This window comes from Triturus cristatus, chromosome 7, assembly GCF_964204655.1.
Source record: "Triturus cristatus chromosome 7, aTriCri1.1, whole genome shotgun sequence".
Taxonomy (NCBI): Eukaryota; Metazoa; Chordata; class Amphibia; order Caudata; family Salamandridae; genus Triturus; species Triturus cristatus.
This window is the reverse complement of record NC_140590.1, coordinates 66,271,327-66,289,169: the sequence shown is the minus strand read 5'-3', so window position 1 is coordinate 66,289,169 and position 17,843 is coordinate 66,271,327. Positions and strand designations below refer to the sequence as shown.

The following is a 17,843-nucleotide window of genomic DNA, read 5'->3' as shown; positions in this document are numbered from 1 at the left end:
TGGTTCTCACTGCAGTAAGACAGATCAAAGTAGTGATCTGTGTAGTGCTCCTCACTGGAGTGAGAGAGATCTAAGGAGTGATCCATGCAGTGTTTCTCACTGGAGTAAGAGTGCTCTAAGGAGTGATCTGTGTCCTTACTGCAGTGAAAGAGAGATCTAAAGAATGATCCATGCAGTGGTTCTCACTGCAGTAAGACAGATCAAAGTAGTGATACATGCAGTGTTTCTCACTGGAGTGAGAGAGGTCTAAGGAGTGATCTGTGTCCCTCCTGCAGTGAGAGAGAGATCTAAAGAATGATCCATGCAGTGTTTCTCACTGCAGTAAGACAGATCAAAGTAGTGATCCATGCAGTGTTTCTCACTGGAGTGAGAGAGATCTAAGGAGTGATCTGTGTCCTTACTGCAGTGAGAGAGAGATGTAAAGAATGATCCATGCAGTGGTTCTCACTGGAGTGAGAGAGATCTAAGGAGTGATCCATGCAGTGTTTCTCACTCGAGTGAGAGCGATCTAAGGAGTGATCTGTGTCCTTACTGCAGTGAGATAGAGATCTAAAGAACTATCCATGCAGTGGTTCTCACTGGAGTGAGAGAGATCTAAGGAGTGATCCATGCAGTGTTTCTCACTGGAGTGAGAGAGATCTAAGGAGTGATCTGTGTCTTTACTGCAGTGAGAGAGAGATCTAAAGAATGCTCCATGCAGTGGTTCTCACTGGAGTGAGAGAGATCTAAAGAATGATCCATGCAGTGGTTCTCACTGGAGTGAGAGAGATCTAAAGAATGATCCATGCAGTGGTTCTCACTGCAGTAAGACAGATCAAAGTAGTGATCTGTGTAGTGCTCCTCACTGGAGTGAGAGAGATCTAAGGAGTGATCCATGCAGTGTTTCTCACTGGAGTGAGAGAGATCTAAGGAGTGATCAATGCAGTGGTTCTCACTGGAGTAAGAGTGCTCTAAGGAGTGATCTGTGTCCTTACTGCAGTGAGAGAGAGATCTAAAGAATGATCCATGCTCTCACTGGTTCTCACTGCAGTAAGACAGATCAAAGTAGTGATCTGTGTAGTGCTCCTCACTGGAGTGAGAGAGATCTAAGGAGTGATCCATGCAGTGTTTCTCACTGGAGTGAGAGAGATCTAAGGATTGATCCATGCAGTGTTTCTGACTGGAGTAAGAGCCCTCTTAGGAGTGATCTGTGACTGACCATTACTGGACTGAAAGGGAGGTATGCCCGGGTCCTTACTCTTACGAGACACCGCAGCGGGGGGTCTCACCCGTGATATAATCGAACAATTTTTCACAAACAGGACATGCAGTCTGTAGGCAGAGATGATATTACAGCAAATAAGACGGATTTTCTTTTATATTATAATTTATTTGTTTGTGAATGATGTACACAGGAGGCATTCGATCATGCAGCAAAGAAGACAAATGTTTTATTACATACAAGATACATGTTATTTTCTATAGTTTATTAAAAGTGAACAATATACGTCACGCAGGTCACGGGCCACATTTCCATCAGCAAACTCTTTCCTAAATTGTGAGCAGGTTGAAGTAATGGTTTGCAAAAACATAAAGTGCCAATGAAACGTAGTAGTGTGTCGGGGCCTGTGAAGGGCTTGACCCTCAGGAGTTTGAGGGCCCCTACTATCAGCTCCAGCGAGAGTCCTCTGCCGAACTGATGGGCTCTGTCCCCTGGTCCAGCAGCACCCTCCTGGAGAAGCAGAAAACAGCCTCCTTCACTGAAGCCAGAGTCTGTGCCCTGCTAAGAATCTAGTCACAGAGGGGGTGAATGCAACACCCCTCCATGCTACCCCTGTGCCCTCTGCCAATCTAACAGACTCTGTTATTTTCAAGTGTCAGAGAAACAAGTGTCCAATTCACAGTTGCTGACCTTGGCTTCTGACTATTCCAGGCAGCACAAACTCCTATTTATTTACAGAAGACAGACGGGCCCTTAGGAAGTTGTTATGAGGGTGCCAGGAGTGGATAAACCTTCTGGAATCTTTCAAAGCTTGCCAGGTCCAGATGTCACCTAAATACCTCACGCAGAGCACATCCAACTTGTAGTCTACTGACCATAGGATAACATTATGTCACCTCTGCTCATGGCAACCCTTGGAGACCTCTGATGATGTAACCTCAACATTACAAGACTTGAATTCTCATCAAGAACCATAAAATGCTTGAATGAAGACTTATCGCTTTCCAACAAAGCCCTTGGCCTGTCAGGAAAGGGATCTATTTAGGGTGAACTGACTCCTGACATAAAGTGCAGTTCAGTGTAAAGTCCTCATTTTCTCCTTTCAAAAAGTGGTAGGCAGATTTCAGTCAGCACTTACTTACAGATACCATTAAAGAATCTCCATCGGGCGCTCTTGTCTTTCAGCAGAAAGACGCCCTCTTAAAGAAGTGGCAGGGGAGGGAAGGTTCGGAGCACAGGTTGTGTGTGATTTCATAGAAAAACGATTTAATGGAATACCATTATTGAGAAACCATTTCAGCTAAACTGTTTAAAAGAAATTTTCAGAATGAATGTTATTTACCTTTTTGTAGAAACCAATTCATAGAATGTCTTTTTGGTCGAAATTGGCTTTTGAATGCTTTTATTTTAAGGACAAAGGCAATGGGTGCAGGTCTAACTTCCAGAAACAGTTTTGTCTGAGATATTTATTTCTGTGCTTTACTTCAAGGACATTATTTCAGATGTGTATCCTTTACACTGTCAAACAATTACTGTGGCTACTTTGAATTCACTGACCCATCACCACCCATAAACACCATTCATCGCTGACCCATCACACCCCTTAAACACCATCAATCCCTGCCCCCCTCAAAGCCCCTCACCATACCTAAACTACACTCATCCCAAAAGCCTAAAAGCCCTTTCTACCCAAATAATCCACCATCTCCGAACAATAAAATAATTCACTACCCCTAACTCCACCTATTTATGAACCCTAAAAACCCTTTCTAGGGCTAATCCACACCCATCCCACACCCCTTAAAACACCTCAGTACACCCAAACTGCACCCCTCCCCGAACCCTATAAAACCATCACCGCCCTAAAACACCAACTGTCCATAACCCATAAGAACTCCTCTTTCACTGTAAACTCCACCCCATACTGAACCATAAAAAATTCTTCACCACCCCAGCTGCTACCCATACTTTTACCTCAAAAATCCTCACCAGCCCTAAACTTCGTCCATCCATGAACCTTTAAACCCCTCAACACTGTTACACTCCACCCATCCCTGAAAGCTAAACACACCTCACACACCTAAACACCACTCATCCATGGACCCTAAAAAATCCTCACCACCTCTTTACTGCACCCATCTCCGAACCCTAAAAACCTGCTTTGATGCTGAAACTCCAATTATTCCTGACCCCTAAAAACCCCTTGCCACCCTAAACAATACCCATCCCTGAACCCAAAACCCCACAGTCGTCCTAAACTCCACCCAAGTTTAATGTAATTTGGGATTATTCCTTAAAATTATTTTTCTTTTAAAATGTTTCCTTTAATTTTTGATTTTTTGTATTTTTCCTCAAAATTGTTTTTCCTTAAAATTGTATTTCCATGATTTGGTTTCCTCCAATGTGGTTTCTCCGTTTCCGTTTTCTATTAATTCACACCCATCACAGGGAAGATCGTCTAGTGACAGTTCCAGTGCTTGGCTCCTCAGTAGAGCATTCGCTAGGGATAAAATGTGCTGCCTTCCAGTGTGAGGGTTGACTCTAATTTGGCAAGAGGACACTATTTCTAAACTAACAGATTTTTATTGCCCTCTAAAGGTCACCTTGGATGGGTTTTCCAGTTATTACCAGTTGCCATCACTGTGCCCATCCAACCCTTTGCATCTCAGCAGACAGGGGACCTCTGTGGGCTGTGGGAAGTTGCCACCCATTTATTTGTGAAGACCTGGGCATCTCACTGAATGGGTAACCTCTAACTGATCTTTCCAGTAACATGTTGTGTCCTTGATATAGCACCACACTGCGGACCTCCAATTCACATTGCACCCTGAGCCATTCAATTATTAAACAGACCAGTAATAGACCTACAAGGATATCACTCTGTACCAATAAACCTCTCATATTCATAGTACAAAGATCTCATGCAATCAATGGCAAAGGATACTGTCTCTCTGTGTCAATAGAAGCCTTGGGGTCCTTCTGCAAGGATCACCGGAGATTAAAGGTGGCAGAATGTTGCTTGAATTCCACTCAAGCCCTTGTCGACTCAGTGCCAAGAACAAGCCTGGTGAACATCAACAGCTGTTGTCCCGATAACTATTGAGACATTATTTTTCAGTGGTTTGGTCAAATTTAATGAACAGGAGATGATAGGTCTACATCAATGAGGTCTGGATAAGTGCTGAAGTAACCACTGTGGACATGATAGGACCATTTCTACATGCAATAAAACCTTGTTGTCTCAGAGCAAGATAGTCCCAGATGGCCCTGAAACTCTATCTTTTTCATAGCAAGAGAAGCTGGCACCTTGGCCATGGAAATCTCTGAGAGGCTTGAGAGGAAAGGTATCGTCTCAATGCGATCAAAAGCCTTGTTGTCTTAGTTCAGCGATCACAGGGCTTGAGAAGGGCTCATCTATTTCCAAATAAACAAGCCCTTTTTACTACATCCTTATCCTGCTAAACCATCTATGGACCACACATAGATATGAGAAGATATAATTTCCTTACAACAGAGCCATTTCCTCCTCATCTGAAGATCACCAGGAATGGACCAGAGGAACTTCCTGAATGAGGCTGCGTCATCCCACTGCTAAGATCTCACATAACGCACTTGAGGGGAGAATGTTTCTGTACCAACTGGGCCATTGCCTTCTTGTGGAGCGGTGACCTCTGACCTTGCTGGACATAACACAATATAACTCTTATCCTAATCAAACCATCTTATACTAATCAAACCAATGCCTTCTTAGTGCAGAGATGACCCCTGACTCCTGCAGGATATCATGCAATATTGTCTCTAGACTAATCAAACCTTTGGCTTCTTTATGCAGAGTTAACCCCTGACCGCTGCAGGACATGACGCAATAGCTGTATACCGATCAGACCTTTGGCTTCTTTGTGCAGGAGTGACCCCTCTTCCCTGCTGGACTTCACATAATATCATTCCTACACCAATCAGGCCTTTGACTTCTCAGTGCAGAGGTGACCTCTGATTACCCCTGCTGGACAAGGCCAATCAGGTCCCAGGCTTCTTAGTGCAGAAGTGACCCCTAATACATATGTGAAGTTATCCCTTAGCCAGCCGAAGACACTTGAGCTTTTTGTGCAGTAATTGCGCCAAATGTGCTTGTGATGATATTGTCTCTAAACTCATCAAGCCAATGGTTTCTCAGCGCCAAAGTCAGAGCTCATGAACTTTAAAGGATGCTGATTCCATTCCATCTGAATCTTTGGCTTTGTTGTACAGAGATGACTCGTACGGACAATATCATGTCTATACTATTTGGGCTTTTCAATGCATAGTGCAGTGATCACCAGTATTAAACACAAGATGATATTGTCACTATACAAACTGAACCTTTGGACTCTCAGCTAAACCTAAGATGATATTGTCTCTAAGACGATAATGTCTCTATACCAATCTAGCCTTCAGTTTCATAGAAAATTGAAGACCAATATAAAGGATAACAGAATATTATCTCTCTACTAATAGGGCCTTCAGCTTCGTATGTCTGTATGTATGTTGACTTTGCACAGAGTGAACCTAGCTAAAAGGTTCAAAGGTAGAGATGCAGAGAGTGTATCTTATCATGGGTTCTGTAAAGAGAGGTGGACAATTTACTGTATTGAGAATAAAACCAATGGGACCTTCAGCCTTGTACTGTAGAGAAAACCCTTGTTGTAGACATTAGAGGATATCGTCTATACCAACTGGGCATTTGAATTCTTATTACAGAGAAGATCCCAAATGGACATTACAGCGTTTCTTCTATACTAATCAGACATTTGAATTCTTCTTACAGAGTAGATCCCTACTGGACATTATAGCGCATCATCTATACTAATCATATACTTTAATTCTTATTATAGAGAAGATCCCCACTGGACATTACAGCGTATCTTCTATAATAATCAGATATTTGATTTCTTATTACAGAGAAGGTCCCTAATAGACATTACAAAGTATCATCTATACTAATCAGATATTTAAATCTTATTGCAGAGAAGATCCATTCTGGACATTAGAGTGTTTCATCTATACTAATGAGATATTTGAATTATTATTACAGAAAAGATCCCTAATGGACATTAGACTGCATTGTCTATACCAATTAAACATTTGAAATCTTTGCACAGAGAAGATCCCTAATGGATATTACAGCTTATCATCTATACCAGTTGGACATTTGAATACTTGATAGAAAGAAGATCGCTACTGGACATTAGAGTCTATCATCTATACCAATCGGACATTTGATTTCTTAATACAAAGAAGATCCCTACTGGTCATCAGAGCGTATCATCTATACCAGTCAAGGCTTTTGAATTCTTAATACAAAGAAAATCCCTACTGGACATTAGAGCATCTCATCTATACCAATCAGACATCTGAATTCTTAGTACAAAGAAGATCCCTACTGGACATTAGAGCGTATCATTTATACCAATCGGGCTTTTGAATTCTTAATACAAAGAAAATCCCTACTGGACATTAGAGCGTATTATCAATACCAATCAGACATTTGAATTCTTAGCACAAAGAGGATCCCTACTGGACGTTAGAGCGTATCATCCATACCAATCAGACATCTAAATTCTTAGTACAAAGAAGATCCCTACTGGACATTGGAGTGTATCATCTATACCAATTGGGCATTTGCCTTCTTAATACAAAGAAGATCCCTACTGGACATTAGACTGGATCATCTATACCAATCGGGCATTTGACTTCTTAATGCAAAGAAAATCCCTACTGGACATTAGAGCGTATTATCAATACCAATCAGACATTTGAATTCTTAGCACAAAGAGGATCCCTACTGGACGTTAGAGCGTATCATCCATACCAATCAGACATCTAAATTCTTAGTACAAAAAAGATCCCTACTGGACATTGGAGCGTATCATCTATACCAATTGGGCATTTGACTTCTTAATACAAAGAAGATCCCTACTGGACATTAGACTGGATCATCTATACCAATCGGGCATTTGACTTCTTAATACAAAGAAAATCCCTACTGGACATTAGAGCGTATTATCAATACCAATCAGACAATTGAATTCTTAGCACAAAGAGGATCCCTACTGGACGTTAGAGCGTATCATCCATACCAATCAGACATCTAAATTCTTAGTACAAAGAAGATCCCTACTGGACATTAGAGCGTATCATATATACCAATCGGGCATTTGACTTCTTAATACAAAGAAGATCCCTACTGGACTTTAGACTGGATCATCTATACCAATCAGGCATTTGACTTCTTAATACAAAGAAGATCCCTACTGGACATTAGACCGTATCATCTATACCAATTGGACATCTGAATTCTTAGTACAAAGAAGATCCCTACTGGAAATAAGAGCATATCATCTATACCAATCGGACATATGAATACTTATTACAGAGAAGATTTCTAATGGACATTACAGTGTATCATCTATATTAATCAGACATTTGAATTCTTAGTGCAGAGAGGATCCTGACCAGACTTCAGAGCAGTTCACTATACCAGAAGATCCCTACTGGACTTAAGAGCGCTCATCTATACCAGTCGGGCATTTAAGTTTTTAGTACAGAGAAGATCCCTACTACACATTACAGCACATCGTCTATGCCAATCAGACATTTGTATACTTAGTGCAAAGAAGATTCCTAATAGATATTAGACCGTATCGTACATATCAATCGAACATTTGAATTCTTAATACTGAGAAGATGACTAATGGACATTAAACTGCATTGTCTATACCAATTGAACATTTGGATTCTTAATAAAGAGAAGATCCCTACTGGATATTGTAGCGTATCAAGCATACCAGTTGGACATTATTTGAATTCTTGATACAAAGAAGATCCCTAATTGACATTAGAGCAAATCATCTAAGCCAATCGGGCATTTGAATTCTTAGTAACGAGAAGATCCCTACTGATATAAGAGCTAATCATCTACACCAATTAGACATTTGAATTCTTTGACCAGAGCGAACCTCTACTTGAAACATGGATGTTGTCCCTATATGAATCTGTCTTTCAGCTTCATCATGAATGAGAAGAGCCCCAATGAGCAATTCAATATTGTCTAAGGTCATTGAAATTAAAGTGCATGATGGCCACAACTGGACGGCAGACAATATCACCCCAACTCCTATTTAGGCTTTGGCTTCCTATTGCAGAAACAATCCTCAATAGACATGATAGGATATCAGTTGTCAACCAATGGAATCAGTGGCTTTACAGTGCAGACATCCAGTAGAGGGTGTTTACTTCCCACTGGCCACTTCCATTGAATCCCTTCACTGGGCAGGATGAGGAAATCAGTTCCAATTATAATGATGGCTTTGGGACTGAGAACACCTACTCATCTTCCAAGTCCAAGCAGGAAATTTGTGTCACTATCATTCATTTTCAGCATAGAACTCAAGTCTTGGTTAAGAGTACAACAGCCATGTTCGCTGTGCCCGCCCTGCACGTATGAGGGCAGTGAGTATCTTCAGCATGCTATATGTGTGTAGAAGCATGTATGAGAAAAGGCAACGGTCCAACAGTGCAGGCTGTGTTGAGTCTGGCAAGCTCGGGCCCAGCGTTCGGTCCTGGATGGCGCTTAGGAGAGCAGCCTGAAGAGTAGCGGGAACCCTACTAAAAGTGACAGGGAGAAGCTGTGCTGCAAATGGCTGCCATGGCTGCACTCAAATTTCTTCAGTTCTACTGTGAAGCCTGGGAAGGAGAGCTTGCCTTTGGACTCACACATGGCAACATTAGCGCAGCCGCGCATGGCGTATGGAGGCTCTCCACCTAGAAGGAAACACATGTACTGTCAGCCCCCTGAGAACACCTGTGTGTGACATTGTGTAAGTACTGTCTGAACCTCTGTGCCCTGTGCCAGCCCTTCACATGCGACATGCTGCACAGCATTCTTGGTGTCCCCTGCCTGCACCCCATTACTCACTGCCTACTCTTTAGTGTCACCTGCTTGACCCTCATTGTCTTCTGCCTTCTCCTCGTTTCCCACTGCCTACTCTTTAGTGTCACTTGCTTGACCCTCCTTGTAGCCTGCCTGCTCCTCGTTACCCACTGCCTACTCGTTGGTGTCACCTGCTTCACCCACGTACCCTTCTTGCTTCTCAGTGCATGGTGTCTGCTCATGAATGTTTTCACATTTGTTCTCTGGGTTACCTGAGGGGTCTTCCAGATCATTAAGGGCCTTGGGTCGCTACCCAATGCTCATGCCTGCATACAATGCCTTGTGTACTCCCCAGTGTTATCTGCATGGTAGGTTCATGTGTGATGTTCGGCTCTAGTCCAGGTTTTGTCATTGAATTCTGGGACTTGTATTCTTATTTATTCCATTATAAATCAGGACCACAAATCCCAGAATTCAAAGAGAAATTCTGGGCTGGATCAGCCCATCTTACATAGGTCTGGGAAACTTGGCAGCTATGATGTTACCAATGTGTTTTGGTATGGCCTGTGAGGTCAATGTTAATAAAAAGGACCAAGGGTGTTCCATGCCCTAAGGGTGATGGGTGATAGTGTGCTCCATTAGTTCACCCCCTCAGTTACGTATGTGTTGGTAAGACCTATGAGGTCATGGTGTTAGTAAAAGGATCAGGAGTGCACCATGCCATAGGGGTGAAGGGTGATAGTATGCCCCATGACCTCTCCCCTTTGGTTGTCATCTATGTTGGTATGACCTGTGAGGTCAACGTTAGAAAAAGAAAAAGGAGCTCCCTATTGGTTGGGTTGATGGGGATGGTATGCCCCATTACCTCCCCCCTTCGGTTACCTATGCATGTTGGTATGGGCTGTGAGGTCATATGTTAATAAAAGGATCAGGACTGCTATGAGTGATAGTATGCCCCACGACCTCTCCCCTTTGGTTCTCATCTATGTTGGTATGGCCTGTGAGGTCAACGTTAGAAAAAGAAAAAGGAGCTCCCTATTGGTTGGGTTGATGGGGATGGTATGCCCCATTACCTCCCCCCTTCGGTTACCTATGCATGTTGGTATGGGCTGTGAGGTCATATGTTAATAAAAGGATCAGGACTGCTATGAGTGATAGTATGCCCCACGACCTCTCCCCTTTGGTTCTCATCTATGTTGGTATGGCCTGTGAGGTCAACGTTAGAAAAAGAAAAAGGAGCTCCCTATTGGTTGGGTTGATGGGGATGGTATGCCCCATTACCTCTCCCCTTCGGTTACCTATGCATGTTGGTATGGGCTGTGAGGTCATATGTTAATAAAAGGATCATGACTGCTATGGGTGATAGTATGCCCCATCACCTCTCTCCTTTGGTTACCTATTGTGTGTTGGTATGGCCTGTGAAGTCATGATGTTAATAAATACATTACCTCCAAATTTGACTGGGAGGTCAAATACCAAGGTTTCGGAGCCACATTTCCGTCACAAAACCCTGATACATAACACTGGACATTGCTATTTGGAATGGACGCCCTAAACACGCCCCATCCGAACAGCGATTTCTACACCCAAAATGCCATTCTGGAGAATCGCAGTTTGGATGTTTGCACATTTGGAAAAGCATGTTTGCAGTTGAAAACAGCCCCATGTTGCAAATCAGGTCATTTACAATTGCAAAAATACTTCACACATAAGGCCCATAGTTCCTTCTATTGTCTACCTTCTGCCATCCCGAAAATTACCCTCGCAGGTGTGATTCATCCCACCCTTCAGTTGTTTCTTCTTAACAACCTCCTCTACCCCTGGAGCCAGCTCATCAAACATGTCTCTAGTACTAAAAAGGACAGGTGAGCCCCTGCTGGTCAGAACAATGAGGGCCAAACATGTTCTTCATGCCTCACGTGAGACGTGAGGGGGAAGTCGGTTAGCAGCAAAGGATAAAGGATGCAGGCAGAAGAAAGTGGCAAAAGAGAGTACTCTGATAGGTGGAATGCATTAGAGTGATGGGTCTTTGGGGAGGGACGAGATAGTGTGACAATGCACCAGTTCAACGTGTAGGACAATGAGTAGTTTGTTTCTGCAGAGGGGGCAAGGATGCATTTCTGGATTATAACAGAGTTGTGATCCCCCTTGGTGTCCACATGGTCCTGTCTGGTCCTAAGGTTCCCTGCCATCTCCTCTCTGCCCCTTCAGCTCTTCACTGCCCTCTTTAGTTCTACGGTACTCAGTGCTTGCTGTTCACTGTCTGCAGCTCCTTTTTGCCCCTCAAGCTCTTAAGAGCCCCCTGACAGTTGCTCACTAGCCCCTCAAGATCTGCTTTGTCCCTCCAACTGTAGAGAGCACTGTCCCATCTCGCTCCATGGTAGTGCCCCCATGCCCACTTCCATGAACCCCTGGCACACTTACCCATTTGCACAGGCATGCCGTACTTGATGCATTGGTTTTCCACTCCTGCGCAGGGCACCGTGTTCTGACCCGTGCATTCTTCTGTGCCTGGTGCAAAGCAGGCCGGGCACCGCAGCCCATTCGCTTGGGTTTCCCTGCGTGGCACTGGGGAATTAAAAGACAAAACAAGGAGAAGAAAAAGGTGAGTGTGCAGCAGCATGCAGGGACGTCTTAGTCCTTGGTTCCCCTGCTCTGTCAACTGGGGACCTCTGTTCCTGTCAGCACCTCCCCCCTAGACCCACGCCTGGTTCCTTCACAATCCTGTCTCTGTATGCCCTTACATTTGCCTTTGAGTGGAGAGCTATCCTTATGGAATTCCTGTTTCTATTCTGATGGAATTCCTGTTTCTATTCTTATGGAATTCCTGTTTCTATTCATATGGAATTCCTGTTTCTATGACCATTTATGGAGCATTGGTGCAGAAAACTTAAACGTGCATAGATTGTTATGTATTTTGATCATCTGTGGAGTTCTCTTGCAAGTCCCCTGTGAAATCTCTCAAGGTTCAGTCTTAGCCATTTGCAGCTCTATGTCTGGTCTTGTGACACCCCTTTATCTCAAGCAGAAATGGGTGCATGGTTTAACAGATGAAGGACCTACTAGCAACAATTATACCAGCTTCCTCACTTGACCAAAAATGTGTGAAATGGATAGAAACAAAAGAGGAAGGTGCACCAGTAAAAAAGTTCAAATCTGAAAAGAGGTCCTTAGAATTTCTTTTATTCTTGTAGTACAAAAAGATAAAAGTCAGCCAATGCGTTTCGTTCTACACAAGAACTTCTTCAGGGTTGAAACAAGCAACATGACAACACATAAATAACAATACAACATATATAAACTACAAATACAACAAAAATATTGATTTATAAATAATATCACCACAAAGAAGAATCAACACAAAAAAGCAGAACCAGAAGTATAACCTAAACATATAAAGACAACAGATAAAAAACATTTAAGTGGAAAACAATGAAACGTATATAAAAAGCAGACACAAATGTAATATGAACACATGCCAAACTAATAGCATATATGCATACCCTATCTCATTCCAAATCCCAAAAAATATTCCCACACATAATTCATTAATTTTGGGCAAGGTCAAATTTTTAGAGGGTAATGGAATTATAATGGAATTCATACGCAGTACATAAGAAAGACACCAAGCCACAAAAATTAATAGTAATAAATATAGCCAGACACTCAACAAAATAACTCTATTTTGGTGAGTGTCTGGCTATATTTATTACTATTACTTTTTTACTGGTGCACCTTCCTCTTTTGTTTCTATCCTCTTCATCTGGCCCTCAGTGGAGTTATTCTACGGCGAACTCCGGAAGATTTGTGCACAGGAATTGAATATCATTTTGAGACATTGGGATTTAAGTGCTAAACTAGGAGTCAGTCGTAGTTTCTTCTGTTTCAAAAATATGTGAAATCACTGGACTTGCTTGTGCTCCAGTCTGTTTATCTGGCAAGATAGCACTTAACAAAAAGACTGTTCAGCCTGAAGCACCCACAGAGAGGAGAGGAGGAAGTGAAGAATCTTCAGGTACGTACGGTAGCCACCAAAAAGATCCGATGGTAAGTAACTTTTTCTTCTGATGGATAATTTTACCTTTGGACATCCCCATCCCGTGTTTTGAATAGATACGAAAGCAGTATCTCATCCCAGGTGGTGGGCCTGAAGGAATGGAGAGACAAGGAAATCCTGGAGCACAGAACATATGAAATGTCCATCTCTTCCCACCTCTGAATCCATGCAGCAATGAGTAATGAAAGTGTGAAGAGATGCCCACGCCACCGCAAGCGAAACGTCCGCCACTTCTGGTCCGTATTGATGTTTGAGGCTTCACTCTAGTGGAGTGGGTATGGACTCCCTTGAGCGGCTCCTTCTTCGCTGAGGCACGACACATCTTGATGCGGGAGATGATCCATCGTGTCAAGGTCCTCGTCTGGACTGCCAGGCTTTTTCAGCTGCCTTCGTACCCAACAAAGAGATGGTCGTCAGACCTGATCTGCCTAGTCTGGTCGATGGAATAACGCAACCGGTGTAATCTCTCCCCTTCTTGAGTGTGATGGGGTTGCAGATAAAAGGTGGCAAAGGTGATATATTGCCCCAGATGGAAAGGGGAAGAGAAACAAACAGGGGAAGCCCAATATCCCTGGCAACCTTTGAGCAATCAGTACATTACTTACTTTCAGCGTCAATTCTCTAACAGTATAGGCATTTAGGACCAGATGTACAAATCATTTTTCTGGTCACCATTGGCCCGATTCACAGAATTGGCCATTTGCGACCGAAAAAATGCTTTTTCAAATATACAAAATGTAAAATGCAATTCAGTAACTTGATCCTGAATTGCAATTTGCATTTGAGATTCAGTATTTGGAAGGGTTGTGTTTTGGGCATAGTTTCCGAATACCGAATCAGTATGGTATGTCATTTTTGCAACCGAATTCCGGAGGCAAAACAGTAATACTTTATCACCATTTTAAAAGTGGTGGTAACCCATTCACAAATGGAAAGGGGTCTCTTTGAAATTTTGAAAAAATATTTTTTAAGAACAGGCATTGCTCCCACGGACCACTGTCTACTCTTAAAAAAGGAAACGTCAAAGGTTTTTTTTCGTGTTTAAATGCATCCGGATTTCCTCGAAAGAAAACAGGCTGCATTTAAAATAAAAAGATTGCTTTATTAAAAAGCAAACAGAGACATAGTAGTCTGCTGACCTCATCAGGCCACCATCCCTGTGATGGCTGCGATTCCTACAGGGTCGCAAAATGCGACCTACCTCTTAAATATTCATGAGGTACGTTGATTTGCGACCTACTTGAAATCACTATTTGGGGAAAAAATTCGGATTTCCTAATTCTGATTCAGAGATAATCGCAATGTGGAGATCAGTATGTCTAATGTTTGTAGACCTGGCCCGAAGAGAACACTTGAAGTGAATGCTAATGGAGCTAATAGGTAGGCGCATGTTCTTCCCACACCCAGGTTTACAATGCATAGCTCAGCTGATTCTGTCTTTGGAGGGTAGCTACTCTCCTTATCTAGTTGTTGCCATGATGACACCTTGAGAATCCGTGACGAACTGTGAGAATCCTTGGTGAATCTTTCAGTTTTGGCCTGCATAGTACAATACCCTTAAATACGGGAGTCAGTGCCCACATACCACCCGGCAACTCACCTTGAAATTGTAGGAGCTACCGAAGTATTTTCACCAGGTGCCTTTTTCTTTTCACTCTCTTACACATGTGTATCTCTGGAGCAGCGAGCCGTTACCACTTTGCCATTGTAGCATACTTTTTTGTTCTAATTTGTACTAAGTAGAGCAACCTTGCTGTGCCAGTGACAAAGCGAAACATAAACCTCCAAAATATGTGCCTTTAATGGATCCAATTCTGCTCCATACACCATGTGATAAAACGATTCCACCTTCCTCATTAAGCAGATTTTGTGGAGGGGAAACGCCTTTATGATATCGATCACCTCTGGTGGCAGAGGACACTTGAGATCCTTGGCCCCGTTTCATCACCAGGCATGAAGGCAGCAGCTGTGGGTGTAGCATCCTTCCCTTTGCCAGGGTGAGAAGGCAAAGGGATGCTGTGAGTGACAGGTGAAGCCAGAGGAACAGCTATAACTGCATAGGGTCTGTGTACCACACCCTCCTTGACCTCTCCTGAGTGATGAGAATGGCTTGGACCTGGTTTTGGTGCAGCTTCCTCAAGAACCGAGGAATCAAGGGTAGGAGAGGAAATGCATGATGAGGACGAAAACACCACCTCAAATGAAATTCATCCCCGAGGCTCCCTGCTACAGATACTGGAGAACACAGAACTGTAGGCAATGTGTGTTCTTACACGTGGCAAAGAGCTCTACCTGAAAAGTGCGCCACAAGGCAAGGATGATCTGGAACTCCTCTGGGTGGAGGTGTCTCTCGTGGTTGAAAAAGTGATGCAGATTCAGGCTGTCAGCTCTGGTGTGCATAGAGCCTGCCAGGCGGTTGACCATCAGCTAGAGTCCAAGGGCCCGATTCACAGAACTAACTTAAGACAAAATCCTAAACTTACTACCATTTTGGTATTCACAGAAGGCACTTACTCATTTTGGTATTCACAGCAGGCACTTACTCATTTCGGTATTCACAGAAGTTAGGAGTCCTAACTTTAGGACTCCTAAATGCCTTCTGTGAATACCGAAAGCCTTAAAATGAGAACACATCGCCATCATATTGTCCATAAGGGTTTGGAAACACTGACTGTGAAGGGAGAGAATGAAGGCTTAAAAGCCTGGCGAACTGCCCACAGTTCGAGCAGTTTGATATGAAGAGTCTGCTCCTCTAGAGACCAAAGGCCCTTGATCTCTTCCTCCTCCAGATGGATGTGTCGGTCACTTCCCTGGCCACTGCTGGACAGGGTAAAAAGAAATATCTTTAGCAGGATGCCCTCCACCTAAATCCAGCGTAAGTCCACTGCTGTGCCCTGAGAGATCTCTGTGAAGTCTGGCAGGTTTACGCCATGCTGGAACCACTGCCATCCCTGGAGAGCTCTCATGTGCAAGCATGTGCACTCGAACAGTAGGCTGCAGGAAGCCAGTAGACCCAGCAGGCGAAGAACTATCAGGACTGGAACCTGAGCTTTCTCCCTCTGAGTCATATCCCAAATGTCCCGGATCTTCTAGGGGCGAGGAAAGGCTATCAAGAATGTTATGTCCTTTACTGGCTCTATGAATAGGAGGGCTAAAGATCAGGCTTGGGCACGTTGATGGAAAATCCCAAGACGTACAACAGACACGCTGTTGCCTGAAGATGGTCTGACACCAGCTGTGGTGAGTCAGCCTTACCAAGCCAATCACCCTAGATCAGTGACCATAGCTGATGGATGTGCTTCCACCCCCACCGTCACCTTGATTAAGACTCAGATGCTGATGTTAAAACTGATGGAAGGAATGTGAACTGATCATGGGTGTGGCCTATGATGCACCGGAAGTACCCGCTGTATGACTGCAGGATTGTTAAGTAGAAATATACTTCCTAGAATTGGAAGAGCCTGGGCTAGTGATAGTGTCCTGAACATTTCCTTGTGCAGATAAAAACTTCAAGAACCTGAGGTCCAGGATCAGATGGAGATGACCAAACGTTTTGGGGATCAGAAAGCACCAGGAATAGCACCCCTGCCCAATTTCTGTTCTGGGACCAACTCCAGTGCAGCAGGACTGCCACCTCCTGCTGCAGTATCCGCACGTGATCTTCCAATGGAAGAGACTGGATCGGCGGCACATGTGGAGGAGCTTGTTCTGCTTTCTGTAAGACCCATGGGTCTAAAATGTTGGCGTTCCAGGCCTGTAGAAAGGATGACACTCGCGGCAACTGGCTGCACAAGGTCCTTCAATGGGACCTAAAGTGGCTTCCCAGGTGGGACTAAGGAGGAGGAGGGCTGCTGGGCTTCCAGGTCCTTTCCTTTACTTCTGCTCTTGTAATGTTGTAGGAACGATTGAGTTGCTGTGCCTGCTGGGATGGCTGACACTGGTGAAAGGAGAATCTTTTGGCAAAGCACTACATTTTTGAAGACACAAAAATTGGGCTATCCCTCTCCCTGCTTTGAACCTATCTAAGGCCGAATTGGTGTTGTCCCCAAACAGACGTCCAACATTGAATAGCATGTCCATTAGTGTTGCCCACACATCACCCGAAAAGCGCATTCATCTTAGCCATGAATGCCTTCACATGGCTACTGATGAGCCCATGGCACTGGCAACAGAGTCTGTTATATCCTGGCCTGCTCCTATGATCTGGTCATTTTTACTACCTCTGCAAAATGATCCTGGAGGTGCTCTGAAAGATTTGTCATGTCCATGATCACCATCTCTCAAGGTGTGGGTAGGCAAGTGGCATTCATCAACCAAAAGGCTAAACTACCTGCTGAGAACACCTTCTTGCCTACTGCTTCCAGTTTGTTTTGATTCTCTGTCTACTGAGGTGTTAGGAAAGCACCTGAATGTTGTTTTGTGCACAATGAGACCCGCGCCGTCACATTTTTGGGTGATGGATGGACAAAGAGAAAGGCTGGATCTCCAGGGGATGGTCTCTCCCTCCTTCAATCATGCGATTCATGGCTGGGGCAGAGGTGGGTTTATTCCTAGCTGCCTTAAGTGGGTTGAATAGTGACTTGTTAATAGGTAGTACGCATTCCTATTCCCCTGAAGTGGACTGAAGGACCTCAGTAGGAATGTTTAACCAGTTTTCAACTGCCAGTAAGGACAGT

The 17,843-nt window shown here is 43.7% G+C and overlaps 1 protein-coding gene across 1 annotated transcript in view; it reads right to left on the bottom strand.

Moving 5' to 3' along the window:
• Window positions 1-3,529: 3,529 nt before the first annotated feature.
• The window catches only part of PINLYP (phospholipase A2 inhibitor and LY6/PLAUR domain containing), a 110,713-nt gene continuing 96,399 nt past the window's right edge, over window positions 3,530-17,843 (bottom strand). The window contains exons 4-5 of the mRNA XM_085615655.1: window positions 11,535-11,678; window positions 3,530-9,001 (exon numbers count right to left, since the gene is read on the bottom strand). Of these exons, the coding sequence (XP_085471781.1) occupies window positions 8,811-9,001; window positions 11,535-11,678 (335 nt within the window). The 3' untranslated portion in view covers window positions 3,530-8,810. The remainder of the gene's footprint in view (window positions 9,002-11,534; window positions 11,679-17,843) is intronic.